This window comes from Schistocerca gregaria, chromosome X (genome assembly GCF_023897955.1).
Source record: "Schistocerca gregaria isolate iqSchGreg1 chromosome X, iqSchGreg1.2, whole genome shotgun sequence".
NCBI classification, from domain to species: Eukaryota; Metazoa; Arthropoda; class Insecta; order Orthoptera; family Acrididae; genus Schistocerca; species Schistocerca gregaria.
Window position 1 is genome coordinate 718,997,137 of NC_064931.1, and position 15,721 is coordinate 719,012,857.

A 15,721-nucleotide genomic window follows, 5' to 3' on the forward strand; every position below is an offset into this window, starting at 1 on the left:
TTCAAATCATCCGCTTTTATTTTCATATTCTTCAAATTAATTGTTTAAATCTTGGACTCATTACCTTTTTGAACCAGATTAAAATAATAGAACAGCTGTAGATTTTTGAGAATTTGTTAATAAACACAAATTACAAATAGTATTTTAACATAATCGTCATTACAGATAAGCAGTATTGCAACATTTTCTGTAGATTTCATGCATTTTAATCTTCAGTTGTTGTAGGCCAAGTGAATAAATCAGTATAAAAGTTTTTGAGCTCCTCTGGGATGTACTGTTCCAGTTTTTTATATCATTTATCTTAACTTTGTTTATAGGATATTTCTCTCAATGTGCTAAGGTTATGAGTGTGATGTTTGCTAGGTGTCCATCAATGAATGATTGGGTTACTAATACCCTTGGGTTGTGGCTGTCATACTCAATCATATTGTACTGTGAAACACTGAAGTTGACTTTCATTGAACTGTCTTTTTCCCCTTTGTTTCTAAACTTTGGGAATTGCATTTAGAAAGATCTGGCCACCAGTCCTTGTAGTTCTTAACAATGTTGTTGTTCTCAAGGTAGTTGACAATGGAGTAGTTTATTTTATTGGCAGGATGAAGAATAAGTTCAATATATTCTTTCACAATTTGTCATAACTTTCTTCTTATGTCCCCAGACACCCTATCACAAGGTAGGAAAGAGTAACCCCAGATAGGAAAGTATTGAAAATTTTTTTTCAAACATACCAAGCCCTACTAATGCCATTAGGAATAGGACTACTGTATTGTTAAGGTTTTGTCCTGGGCCACCATCAGAGAAATTGTGCATATCCTTAATATTTTTACCAAAGTAATGTTCTCCGGAGAAAGAAAGCAAGAAATTACAAATCTCATCAGCTCCCTTTTTGGCTATTCCTTCATGGAATACAAAGAAATGAGGTTTGCCAGTCTTAAGGGGATACGGAATCACCTATGCCCCCACTGTTAAAATATGCCTACTACAGGAAACATTTTCTCGCAAACTACTGGAGACAGAGAGATAAAAAAAATTTAACGTAATTTTTACTGTACATGCATTGATATGTTAAAATACTAAAACAACAGTTTATTGACAAAGTATTTTCTTAGAGAGATATTTTACATTTATTTTTCCCCATCATAAACAGCAGAGCAGTTGCAATGGATAAAGAAATTCTTTACCTAGGTTTTGACAAATATAAATTTGTCTTCTTCAGAAGGTAACCTGAGGACAATGAACATCATAGCTCTTCTAGGTTTACCAGTACCCGAGATAACGTTCCTAGACAAAGTAAAAAGCAAACTTACGAGAAACGCACGAAGAATATCAAAACGTTCCTGATCCATAGTTAATACCCCATTCAGTCTTCATAATTATCAAGTCTTCTTTTGGCACCCCTCTTCACCTGTCTTGCTTTTTTCACTAATGTCTTGATATTGTCAGCATGCCTTAGTCTGTGCTGATCTAAAGTCAACATAGCATGTACTGTGTGGCACCCAACACATGAACCCAACTTTTGAAGGACCTGGCATTTAGTTATATTCCGAAGATTGAAGGTTGCCACAGCATCATACACACCAAAATGTAGTGTATCAATTCTAAAAAACCCTGTTTTTGGGAGACGATGCCATATCACATTATTCAAGCACTTGTTGGGGTTCTGCAGTTTTCCTTAAAGTGGTGTGGAAATACAAAGCCCATATAGCTTTCCTCATTTCTTCAAGATTGCCTGTATTTTGCCTGATTGCAAGGCCATAGCAATTCTGAATGTGGTCTATTATGGAATCAGTCAATCTTCCTTTGCCATGTAAGGTTTTCCCATAATCTAGTTTTTTTTTCCTTTTCATAACTGATTTTAACCTTTTCAGCCTGGCAACCATTCTCTTCTGCACATGTCATATGCATTCAAGTTTGCTCATTTTACAGTTCCCATGTGGTTTGTTTTCCAAAACTGCTTTGAATGCTTTAGTCACCATCTCCCCAGATACTTGACATAGCAAACATTATACCACTCTGAAGAGTGATCAAAAATTTTTTCACATTGACAACCTCCATGCCACCACTACTACCATAATAATTAGCAACACAATCATAACTGTGTTCATTTTTCAGCCTGTCTATGCATCTACAGTATTGAAACATCAATAACTTTGCCAGTGTCAACACTAGTTGCTGTTATAATACTATTGTTGCAGGTGTGACCCCTTTTTTGCCACTGCTGTCAAAAGCTACTGTGAGGTCACAACTGCCATCATTTTCTTTCACTGCTTCTTCCACAGCTACCTGCATTGACTTTGTGCTACATCTTCAACTGCAGATACTAGTACATAGTAGTAAGCATCAAACTTTGAAGGTACATTTGGAAGATGTAGAACGCCACATAGCATATCACCAGCTGCATTGCCCTTACAAATTGCTCACAATCCATAAACTAACCTAATATTTACACTATAAAGTTCAGTTTTCTTGTGTCCATCATTTACAGTTACTGAAACAACTTGGAAACGTTCAGCTGTACTTATAAACACTGCATATTAAATTAAACTGGGCTGCCAGACCAACATGGGATTCTACTTTCAGAGAAACGTTTCCTTGACATTTTTGCAGTACACACTGTTTTCAAGAGCTTGGCACAATATACTTGTATCAATGAGTTAATTAACTTCTTTCCTTTTATCAGGTAAATTATATTTCTCTTCCAAATCGCTTTTAAACACTTTTCCTTGAGCTCGAGGCAGTTTTCACTGCGAAAAATGAAGCACCAAATATGGAATAACTTGACAACTACTTTCATGTAGCACACTGTTTACAAACAATCCCGTCACAAAGTCAGAGTAAAGTCTACGAGTAATTTCCTTATCTTCCATAAGACCTTGTAGATACCAATCTTGTACATCCTTGCTCCCGAATTTCTTGAATATTTCCAGGATCTGGGCTCTGTTGATCTCATCAATGGCATCAAAACAGAGAAGCTTAAAAGTGCAATAGAAGAAAGCACTGTTTAGATTATACAAGGGACACGTAGGCTTTGTGTTTTACTATACATATAAAAAACATGTATTCAACATTTAGTTTTTAAATCCATACCTACTTGCAATTCTTCCCTGTTGCAGTTGTAGGAATGTTTTGTCCCTTGTAGTTAATCTACACTTCTCCTCGTAATCTAGCCTTCTTTATTATGATGGGTTTGTATTTATCGTAATGCCGTATGCCTTTCCTCTTTTTGTGGCTGCTACCTTCTTTCAGTCAATGCTCTTTTATGGTTAAATTGATACTATTAATGAAAGATTAGACAACAACCACACAAGATTTGTCTTAAAATGCAGTGCCAACAATAGATCATGAAACCGGTACTGGTAAAATCTGATTGTTGTTAATGTAGGGACATAAACCGTAGGCTACTTTCAGTGATTTAAAAAATATTTCATAAAACTAATGAAGATGTAGTATGAAAATGTCATTAGCCCTGGACTCGAGACATTTTAGTACCAACTAAATATTTTGGCAATGATTTTCTTGGCTTTAAAGGCAGAAACTCATTAAGTTCTCAACCCAAGTACCTGCGTCTACAGGTGAAGAACGGAAAAATACTGAAATCTGAATTTGTGAAAAATTACTCATGAGCTTTTCATAATAACTGATAAAATTAGGAAGTATTCCATGAACATTTTGCTGCTGTGGGCTAGTTAGTTATGCTCCACTGCTCCCAGGTGCTGAGAATGCGTTTAAATGCAGCCTCTGTATTTTCTTTGTACACTGTTGACGTGCTACGGTGTCCCATTCTGCTGACCCCCTCACTGCCGCAAACTAGTTGTTTCCATATACCAGTGAGTGAAAAAAAATTGAGTATTTCTCAAAAAACATGTGCCTCTTGTGTGTTATCATTTGCAAAAAAAAAAACTTATTCCGATATCTTGAAGTGTTCATGAAATATGGCAATTGTTATGAGCATTATTCCAAAAGCACAGGGATGGAATTGAGTGCGACACAAACGGTCAGATAGATATAAAAACTAATAACTCGAGAATGAAATTATATTGTTCTGCTTTCAATTTTAAATACAATATCAGTATGTTATCTACATTTCATACACAGCAATGCGCAAGCTAAAATCAACCACATGCCAAGGTTATGCCGTGCATTTTTACCTTGGCAATCGTGTCAATATTTTCTGCATTGTTTTACTTGATGCAAAATGGTAACTGTGACGAATAACAGAAAGAAATTGTCCTTTAGAGTGAAGGTGTGGGTCATTCCATGTCAACTCATCTAGACCTCCATGCCGGAGTATCAGATTTAGTTTAAATTTTATGTGAACGATTGCACATGTTCCCAATGAACATTGGTATAGTTTAATATATTAAAACAAAGATTCCAAGACTTACCAAGCGGGAAAGCCCCGGTAGACAGGCACAATAAATAAAACACACAAACACACACACAGAATTTCTAGCTTTCCCAACCGACGGTTGCTTCTTCAGGAAAGAGGGAAGGAGAGGGAAAGACGAAAGGATGTGGGTTTTAAGGGAGAGGGTAAGGAGTCATTCCAATCCCGGGAGCGGAAAGACTTCCCCCTAAGGGAAGTCTTTCTGCTCCCGGGATTGGAATGACTCCCCTCCTTCCTGAAGAAGCAACAATCGGTTGCGAAAGCTAGTAATTCTGTGTGTGTTTGTGTGTTTTGTTCATTGTGCCTGTCTGCCGGCGCTTTCCCGCTTGGTAAGTCTTGGAATCTTTGTTTTAATATTTTTCCCACGTGGAAGTTTCTTTCTATTTTATTGGCATAGTTTAACGTTCATGAAAGCAGTACTGTCCAAGATAAGTGACTAGTTTGACTCCATGCATAACTTTTCACAGATCAAGCATGAACCATGAACTTGTGGCAACTTCGAGGTGTTATATCTTGGGGAAATATTTTGTTGAAAGAAATCAAATTTGACCATGTTGTGTACAACTTTGTGTTCTCCTAAGAACAATAATGAAAAGAACATGATGAACCATTTTCAGTCAGGAAAGTTTTGCAAAATCGCCACCCAAAAAGATTTCAAGGTTTAGTTTCTTATACCTCAGGGACTACAGGTATTTCAAATGTGTAACTAGGTATGTAGTAACCTAACAACATAAGATTCTCAAATATAAATATTCATTTATGTGCCACTTTCTAATATTGAGTAAATTAAGTCAAAAGTGGAAGATTTTGTAAGGAGGTCGGAAATGAGGTATTTTTCGCCCTGATTTTGCCAACGAGGTTAACTCCCCATTGCACTGCCATCAGATTTAGTGGTAAGAGGGCTCAGTGGACACATCATCAAAAACTGAACACAGATCAAGCATGGAAACAAAAAGAAGGTGTACTGGACTGAGAAAAAAAGAGCAAAATAGAAACAGTGAATGGTACAAGAACCAGAAGTACAATATAGAGCAGCTGTGACGGTAATAATGTAAGAGATGTGAGGTCAAACCTTCAAAATTTTTATAAAGAAAATACATACAGTGTTACAGGCTGACCAAATTTCATATCTATCAATAAAATACTGCCAGAGATAGCTCAGTCACCAGAAAAGCATGCTGGCTCTCTAGTCACGCATGGAGTCAATCAAGCGACTATACCTCAGCCAATGTTGCTTTGATGAATGTTAAACTTCCCCAATGTTCATTGGGGACCTGTGTGAGAATGTTCACACATTTTCAGTGCAGTCATAGGTGCCAAACTTCGGTTCATCTATGTTGTTATTCTCTTGGAAGCTGTGCTGATGTAATGGAGTTAGAAATTGACACTTAAAGATTGATCTGTGTCTGACATGTTACATTCAATAAAAGTAATAATTGATGGTATTTCAATTCCGTCTTCGCAACTAAAAAAAAAATGCTTGTATTTGTCACGGTAATAATGTAAGAGATGTGAGGTCAAACCTTCAAAATTTTTATAAAGAAAATACATACAGTGTTACAGGCTGACCAAATTTCATATCTATCAATAAAATACTGCCAGAGATAGATAGTATTAAAAGAAAACATCAGTGGTCTGTAATAAGATATATTTACAGATTGGTTTCTTTCTAGATTCGCTAAGTTAGTGAAGAACGATGTTCTATTTACTTAGGGTATTTCATGCTTGATCTCTGCTTCCATCAGTAAATGCTTTGCAGAACAATGTTTTTCTCATTGTGAAATGTACCAGAATACCTTACCACTAATGTCTGTATTCTGGCTACATATGCCTCATTTGTTCTGTGTAGTGTTACCAACTCTACCATCACTATTTCCTTTGAACTAGAAATATACTTTTCCAGTTACCATGTGTGTGTTGTCATTTAATTATGTTACTATGTATTTATTTAATGTGTAAGAGAACAGAAGGTGTAATGATGAAGTTAAAGGTTCAAATAGTACTTTACAGAGGGGGGGGGGGGGGGGGAGGTGAGGTGAGGATCGAATGGTGAATGCAAAGTGGTGGAATGGAGTGTGTGTTGGAGGAAAATGGGTGAGGAGCAAAAGAAGGGAACTGGTAGAGTAAGAGAACCCACAGAACAACAAACAAGTAGCAGTCATTTACACATTAAACAGACCTCCACTTACTCACCATTTAAACCTTCAGCTCCATCACTACATCTTCATTTCTCTTACACATTATATAATTACATCACATAATTCAATATCATAGCAAACATATGATGAATAATAAAGAGTACATTTCTACATCAAACAAAAAATAAAACTGGAAGTGGGTGACACTATACAAAACACAAGAGGTGTATGTAGCCAGAAAGAGAGAGATAGGTGTGGTTGCATTCCACATTGAGAGAGCATACTTCGGCAAAGCAGTATGGGATTAGACCAGAATCTACAGTGCCAAAAGAAAGAAGAACTTAAAAACATCCAAGCAGGTGGTGCTTCCTGCTGTCAGAAATTCCATAAGTAAAAGCAGAAAACCGTTATTCGATCTAGGAAGACAGCCAATTTGTAAACATCTCTCATTAAAGACCACTGATATTTTATGTCAATGAAATGAAACACAGTTGTGTAGTTGTAAAGACAATTAAGACCTTCAATAATTACAAAGCAACTATGGACAATGGCACCCAAATTATAAATCTAATAAATGAGAATTTTAGTGACTGATTACATAATTCTTCTAGTGTTCTAAAAGTAAATTTAATAACAAACATATAAACATAACATTAACCTATGCCATGATACTTTTTTCCTTCTGAGAAAGCTTTTCAAAAGGAGGAATTTGTTAGTCCACGTAGATGACAGTATAATCGTAAGTACATTAGGCTTCCCTCTGGCTCTTGTTCATGTGAAGATAAATCTAATTTGAAAAATACTTGCAGTTAAGCAGCAAAGAAATAGAAATTAGCTTTACTAATTGTATTTTATGAAGTCCACAGAAGCAAGAAATAGCTTCAAGCAGTATTTGTGTGTTAGTTATAAAGTTTCAATAAAATATTTACACAATTTTTTGTTTATTTACAGGTATAAGTCTGTAGTCCTGGTAAACATTGAAATTCCTGTGTCATGATACTGTAGCTCATCACTAAGGGAACTGAAATAAAATGGCACAGCCTGTTGATAAAATTTGTGCAGTCATTCATTTTCTGTCAGGAATCTGACACAGAGGCTGCCGAAAATGAACTACAGCGCAGTAATAGATTTTTACCAATGAGCTGAGCTATTTTGTTTCGGCTCATGTACCCTGGTGCTGTGATACCAAGATTTTGATGTTTACCAGAACTGCAGGCATATACCTGCAAACAACAAAAAATTACTTACCCAGCTGTATTTTTTGAGATGATAGTAAAATCTTTGGCAAACTCTTGTCAGCCATTAATGTAAAAAACTTAATGGAAAAAATTATTTTCTGTATGAAAGGAGGTATTGTCTGACAGCTGGTGGGTCCTCATTTTGGACACTGATGTTGAACCTATCTGTAGGCAGTATAAAACTTTCAGGATTTGGGAAAAAAGAGAAATTTGGTCAAAATGCTTGAGCAAGAAGTCAGAAAATACAGTGTTAGACTTTATTCATTCAAGATTCATCTCACAATGATGTAGGATTTGTAAGACAGTGACCACACGCAGCATACATAACATGCTTTGAGTATAGGATAGGTGGCTGACAGGAATTCCCTAGTCCAAACACAATTAAAAAAAAAATAGTCATAAGAATCAGGAAAGACAGATGCCTCCTCCATTTTCAAGAACACTTCATATACAGAAATCAATAACACACAATAAACAATTAGTTACTAAATGACCTGATAAATATTGGTAAACAGAAACTGAATAAAACATTTGTAAAAAATCAGATAATGATAAAATAGTTGCTGAATGTCAGTAAAATGCAGATTTTTGGCTGTTTCAGGTGAACTGGCAGCTGTTCAAATAACGAACTCCGTAAAGGTTGGAATACTGTCAAAGAGCTGATAGTGGTAGACAGGCTGAGGATCCAATAGTGCTTATTGTAAAACTCCTTACATGTTCATTTATGGTTTAGTTTTACACACAACAGAAGTGCTAACTGTTACCTAAAAAGTATCTAGTATGGTATTTGTCATGTTTGTTGTATACTAAGTCCTGATCTCTTTACATGTGAAAGAAAACTCTTATTTGTTATTGATTCCACAGTTCCATATCTGTGGGTGAACAGTGTTAGAAACTAGCATTCCTTTCTACACTCTATAGAGTTTTTTTAAAAAAAACATCTATGTAAAGGCTTTTTGAATGTCCTACAAATAAAATTATTTGTATGTTAATACTTCCCTTTTGAAGAATGCACATTCTATTTCTTTATAAGCAGTTATGATTTTATGCAACATAATTTTGTATTGTATATTGTATGTAATGGCATGAATTTTGCCCTAGTGCTGAATTAAGTTATAATTTAGTGCCCTTACAGTGCGTATTTATATCAATACTGCAGTGTAGTAATTATTAAATATGTAGATTATAGTATATTACCATAAGTGTCTAACCATGAGTTGGTTTAAGTATAGTATGGTATTTGTTATATACTTGTTTTAAATGTGACTTAGTTAATAAAGTATTTTTAAAAATCACTTGATCATGACCAATGTGAACAAAATTTCCCACAAATATCAAAATCTCGAGACATTCACTCACAGGTGAAGGTAAATAGCTGAGAAGTCATTAAAAATCTGACACACAATCACATAATTCTAAAAGTATCTCTTGTTTTCATGTTACACATTTTGTAACATTTATTACTCAATTAGTCAGGTTGTGAAAATCAGATGTTTCCTGGATATAAGAGTCTGGCAATATGTGGTCTCATGAATTTGTGTTGCTTCATATTTTGCTGGCAACTTTATCTGTTGTTAAAACAAAAAATGTCTATTCGAACCAGATTTGTTCGGCATACAAAGGTGTTGCAAAGAGCTGCACAGTTTTGCTCCTACATGGCTATATTCTTAGAGTTGGTACTCTTTACATGGTTGGAGGAACCTTGTATGTACAGGTACTTTCCTCGTACATAATTTGCAACTAGATTATGAAAAAGATGTTTTTAATTGTACTTGTTTTCTGGCTATATCTGTTACCAGATGTTAAGTCTTGTACCATAGGAATCAAGGGAGATGATAATTGGTGACCAGTATCCTCTTTCTACAACAGAACAGCACACGTATTAACAGGGTTCTTTATTTACATGAACAGGAAACTACTTATCTTCAAGAGTGTCCTCGTGTTGTACAAGCTCTTCCATAATAGCCCTCTTGCAGACAATATCAGTATTCCAGTTGTTACAAACTGAAGTATTGCTGCGGGTAAAGTCAAGTCCCACTATGCACACTTGTCTGGTCTCAATGTACTGACAGATGCCAACTTAGAGTGCGAGTTGTGTGCCAGCGGCTGAGCTAGTGACTGAGACAGTGACCCTCTGGTGAGCAGCAACGATCTAAATGCTTGCAGTTGAGAGGGCGTTGGCGGTGTGTTTCTTGTGAGTCTGTCTTCGGCCTCTCTCCTGATAGGTGCACTTGAGCCAGCACCTACTATAGATCTTGCTACATTTTTGCTGACTAGTGTGCTGGCGGCAGCTTACGCGAGCAAACCAGAAAACCATTTTGGCGTTGTCACAAATCAGCATTCAGTCAAAACTGACACAACTTTAGAGGGAATGGTCAGATCCCAAGTACAAGAACGAGCTCTTGCACCAAATCATGCATCACATTATGGTAGGTTTTCCACATATGCAGACAAATTTTTTTGAGAAATATCATACATGAGCTACAGAAAATCCCATGCAATGGATGATCCATCTCATTGGCAAAATTTAACTAACTTTTGAACAGGCATGGGTACTCTCATATTTCGAGCAGGTCTTGAAACTCCCCCCCCCTCCCACTCCCCATATCTATGGAGACACGTGAAAAGTATTGTGCATGCTGAGCCAATTCCGAGGTGCAAACATTCATAAGAAATGATGTATGGACACTGTAATTACGTGCAACTGAGAGGAATTTTTAGCAAATAGTGTACATGTGACTAAACCTAGCACACATTGCTGTAAAGGCAACTGATACTGTGTCAGCACAGTGCCATTTTCATGGCCAATATCCATTTCTGTCCACTTTTCAAGGGAAGTAACCCCCCCATTTCCTTTCAGGAATTGGACCTGAGATTTGACAATTGTACACACAGTTCATGGCAATCCACTCTGTAAGGCAGACCACAAATTCAAGGAATAATGTACTCTTGTTTCTTACAGGCTTAAATAATACTTGGGAGAACAGAGGGTAGTGTCGAAGTTTTGGAAGTGGTTGAAGTATGCATTTCAGTTGGTATTCTGTCGTTGATTATACATGTACCACATATGATCAATTTGAAAGACCTTTGATTTTGATAAGTGTGTTTGCTTTCTCAAATGTGTGATTGCTGTAATTTTTAAATCAATTTAGGAAGACTGTCATTTCATGTGGTCATAAACAGATGGAGTGTGCTACATGTGCTTACTGAAGCATGAATTGGCCAACGGTATAGTTTGAATTGCACAATCATTCTTTGCTAGAGAGGAATCGTTTGGATTCAGTTGGTTTAAGCGAGTAGAGTTCTGAAACTGCATTTTTCTGGAATGACAAAAATTCTCAGATTCATTTCTGCAGTCAGGTGGGTAAACATTAAAGATATTTGTTCCTGCCAAAGTGTGACGAAAATTTCAGTGGGAAAAACTACTTTCTGGACCCACACATACAACAAAATTCATGAACTGTAATTTTCTGATTTGACACACACTAATTAATAAATTATCATATCTTGCCAGCTTTCATTTTCTAATATATTAAGAGATACTACCCTGAGTGACAAGTCATGGGATACCTCCTGATATGTCAGATCTCGTATTTCCCTGGGATAGTGGAGCAACTGGACATGGAATGGACTCGAAAAGTTGTTTGGAGTCCCCTGTGGAAACATTGAGCCATGCTGCCTCTGTAGCCTTCCATAATTGCTAAAGTGTTTCTTGTGCAGGATTTTGTGCAAAAATTGACCCCTTAGGTATGTCCTGTAAACATTCAATGGGATTCATGTTGGGCAATATGGATGGCCAAATCATTTACTAGAGTTTTACAAAATATTCTTCAAATCAGTTGAGAACAATAGTGGCTTGCTAACATGGTACATTGCCATCCATAAAAAAATGGCTGCAAATGCTCTCCAAGTAGCCAAACATAACCATTTCAATTATTGGTTCAGTTGGACCAGAGGACCTAGTCCGTCCCGTGTAAACACAGCCCACATCATTATGGAGCCATCATCATCTCTTACAACTGAAATGACCAGGCCACAGTTTTGCGGCAGATATGGTCAAGCGTCGGAAGAGGCAATACCATACTGATAGCAAACACATTTATGTTGGTCATCTACTGCCATAGCTCATTAACACAAGATTTCAGTGCACTGTCCTAATGGATAGGTTCACTTTACATCCTACATTGATTTTTGCGGTTATTTCAGTCAGTGTCGCTTCAACAACACACACGGTGGGTGGGATAGGATATTCGTGTGTCGAAATGGGCTGTGTGTAGTAGATGTGCAAACATGTAAGGTAGTGACAGCACAGACTGTTCAGTAAAATAAGAATTAAATATGGTACTGGAAAGACCTTGTTGAAGTATAAATAACATAGGGAGTAAAGGTAAGTGCTCACTGTATAGTTCTGTCATCGATAGGCATATAAAGATGACACAGCTTTTGGACGAAGCCTTCAGAACACAGAATAAAAACACACCTGCATTTCTGCTTTGTGACAGTGCTACTGCTTAACTGAGTTTTTGAAATTTATAGATTCATTCATTAGTGATTTTTGGGATTAACAAAACATCCATTTTTGTGTTTTCTGTATGTTGTGAAAATGTTTCACACTTCCCTCCATTTAATTACCTTCCTTTTGTCTGTATACACATGTTGAGTAACATGTTGACTGATGCACACCATCAGGTGAGCGGCACATCTGTGGCCAGCAGCAGCCTTGGGACAGTCAGTGATTCCATACATGACAAAATTATAAGATATAAATAAAATAGAAAGAAACTTCCACATGGGAAAAGTATTAAAAACGAAGATTTCAAGACTTACCAAGCGGGAAAGCGCTGGTAGACAGGCACAATAAATAAAACACACAACAGAATTTCTAGCTTTCGCAACCGACGGTTGCTTCTTCAGGAAAGAGGGAAGGAGAGGGAAAAACGAAAGTATGTGGGTTTTAAGGGAGAGGGTAAGGAGTCATTCCAATCCCTGAAGTGGAAAGACTTACCTTAGGGAAAGGACAAGTGTACACGCGCACGCGCACACGCACACGCACACGCACACGCACACGCACACACACACACACACACACACACACACACACACACACACACACACACACACACACACACATTTGTAAAAGTGGACCACTGGTCTGTGTCATTCCAGTCATCAGTCTTGCCTATGCTACGTGGCTGTGCCACAGACAGCCAGTGCAAGCAATGCAGGGCAAACTGCGACAGCTCGCCACCATTGCAGCAACAGTCCTGGGGCCTTGTCTCAGAGGGAGAGGGAACTGGCCCACTTTACAAATGTCTGCTTGTGTATGTGCGGAGGGATATGTGTGTGCGTGAGTGGACACCTGTCCTTTCCCTAAGGTAAGTGTTTCAGCTCCCAGGATTGGAATGACTCCTTACCCTCTCCCTTAAAACCCACATCCTTTCGTCTTTCCCTCTCCTTCCCTCTTTCCTGAAGAAGCAACCGTCGGTTGGGAAAGCTAGAAATTCTGTGTGTGTGTTTGTGTGTTTTATTTATTGTGCCTGTCTACCGGGGCTTTCCCGCTTGGTAAGTCTTGGAATCTTTGTTTTTAATATAAAATTATAAGACAGTTACTTTACTGCTTGTCCTGGTCCTTATTTGTGAGCAGCTTTAACAAAGCAAACATATCAGTGCCCTACATGAATATTCAAAATTTAACAAGGTGGCAGATAAGTTAGGTAAGAGTATGAATTTCGCAATTGCAGTCAACAACCCTTTTAGGCATTCTTCCCATGACAATTTTTAATAACTGTTACAATCAAGGTGCATTTTTATATATATCTTTACTGTGTTAGTATGTTGAATATTTTTGTAACATACACAGTGTATGCCATCATAGCTTTAAAATGGTATTATCCAGATCCTGTGTAAAAATAACTGTTAACAATACACAAATGTTAATAACTACCAGTCGCTCTCCTTCCTTATCATTTTCAGTGGATTGTCACCCACAAGTGAAACAATGGAATACTTGTCCAGTTCCAGAGGTTCTGTTATTGGGTCTGTGTTGTCTCTTGCTACCTTTTTTATGGGGTAATGTAACCTAGTAATTAATGTGTAACAGAATAGGGGAGTCGGAATTTTGGTGCTGGGGGAAGAATTGAAACGGCAGAGGTTATGATTAACCAGTGAAGTCTTGCATGACATGCCAATCAGCATGTTCCCCCACTGGGTGATCAGTTCTGCTCTTGGCCAATTTGATGGTGGTGGCTGTTCATTCTTGTAGACAGCTGGTTGATGGTCATGCCCTCATAAAATGCTGTGCAGAACTGGTATATGACACGGCTGCTTCCACAGGTGACCCAGCCTCTAATGGGGTAAGCTTGTGACAGGACTGGAGTTGGATATGGTGGTTGGGTGAATCTGGCAGGTCTTCTGCAGGGATATGCTGCTAGTCCCTTGGAGGTTGGGTGTGAGGTTATGGCATGTTAAATCTCCTTGTGAGGGATAATGCCTCTCAGTGAAGGTCTTTGCTACAGTCAGCTTACTTAGAAGGGACTTCTCGTCACTGCAAATAAGCAGTCAGTGGATGCCTAAGCTCGTTTGGGAGTGATTGTTTTGGCAGGAAAGGTATTACAGCTGTCAAAATGATGCTGTTGATTGTTAGTGCACTTGGTATGGAAAGAAGTACAGATGGATCCATGAGAGAGGTGAAGGCCAATGGCCAGGGAGCTAGCATGTTGGACTGGACCGAGGATGACCTAGTGAAGCAAGTGGGAGAGAAGTTCTCTCTCCCCCTCTCCCCCCCCCCATCTCCCCCCTCCTCCCCCCTCTCCCCCCCTCCTCCCCCCTCTCCCCCCCTCTCCCCCTCTCCCCCTCTCCCCCCCTCCCCCTCTCCCCCCTCTCCCCCCTCTCTCCCCCCTCTCTCCCCCCCTCTCCCCCCCCCTCTCTCCCCCCTCTCTCTCCCCCCCTCTCTCCCCCCTCTCTCCCCTCTCTACCCCCCCTCTCTCCCCCCCTCTCCCCACCTTCCCCCCTCTGCCCCCCTCTCCCCCCATCATGGTTGTCTGTGTTGTTCAGATGTACTTTCTCAAGAACTGTAGTGTTGGTCACATGGTACTCCCACTTAACATTCAAGATGTAATATTTTTTTGGAAGCACTCAAGTTTTTTCATATTACAATGATAGTCTCATAGTTCTGCAGCCATGCAGGAGCTTGGAAATGACAACTGCTCTGTACACCATGAGTTTGGTATGTAGCTGTAGGTATTCATTCATGATAAAAAAACACACACAAATATGACAATTTTAACAATGACATTATGTTGCTCCTACTGCACATTTTGTTGAACTCTTATGTCAGATGAAACGTGCATTCCAGAAACCTACAATTTTCACAGAATTTATTGTGAACTGTGGGAAGACTCTTTGCTGGGATTCGATGTGTCAGAAAATGCTAATGATATTCGGCAACAAATAGAGTACCATCTTTGCAGAAACTGTAAACACCACAGTAATTGAATTAGTGAAAACAGGATACTTGTATCGACCACTGTATAGTGATACAGGATGTCCTAAAAGTTACTTTGACTTCAGTGTCATAACTCAACCTGTAATTAACTTACAGAAAAAAAGTTAAGTTTGTCGTATGCACCAACTCATGTTGTTTTTCTGGTTCTTTAGTCAATTTCTACGTGCACTCCCCTTGCGGCACATACAGTATCCAGTCAATATTCCAGCTTGCTCCAAACCCCTTGCAACGTGTGAACGTTAGCTGTCTAAATAGCTACTGCTGTTCTTGCCTTCAAATCGACAATCGGTAACAATTGCAGTTTGTACAGAAAGAGTTGAAAATGCTTTCAGAGTACCCATCGCATTGTGGTACGAGGGATTCATAGTTCTTCTGACGCCCTACATACAGACTGCTATGGTGACAGCTAGAAAAACTGTTGAATTCTCTCTGTATCTTCGTCACTTCTTCTTGG

The 15,721-nt window shown here is 38.3% G+C and overlaps 1 protein-coding gene across 3 annotated transcripts in view; it reads left to right on the forward strand.

The window, feature by feature from the left end:
* Positions 1–9,058, forward strand: part of LOC126298562 (RNA-binding protein 1-like) — a 37,740-nt gene extending 28,682 nt beyond the window's left edge. For all 3 annotated transcript variants that reach the window (XM_049989920.1, XM_049989921.1, XM_049989923.1), the window contains one exon: positions 8,365–9,058. In XM_049989920.1, the coding sequence (XP_049845877.1) occupies positions 8,365–8,368 (4 nt within the window). In that variant the 3' untranslated portion in view covers positions 8,369–9,058. The remainder of the gene's footprint in view (positions 1–8,364) is intronic.
* Positions 9,059–15,721: the final 6,663 nt, after the last annotated feature.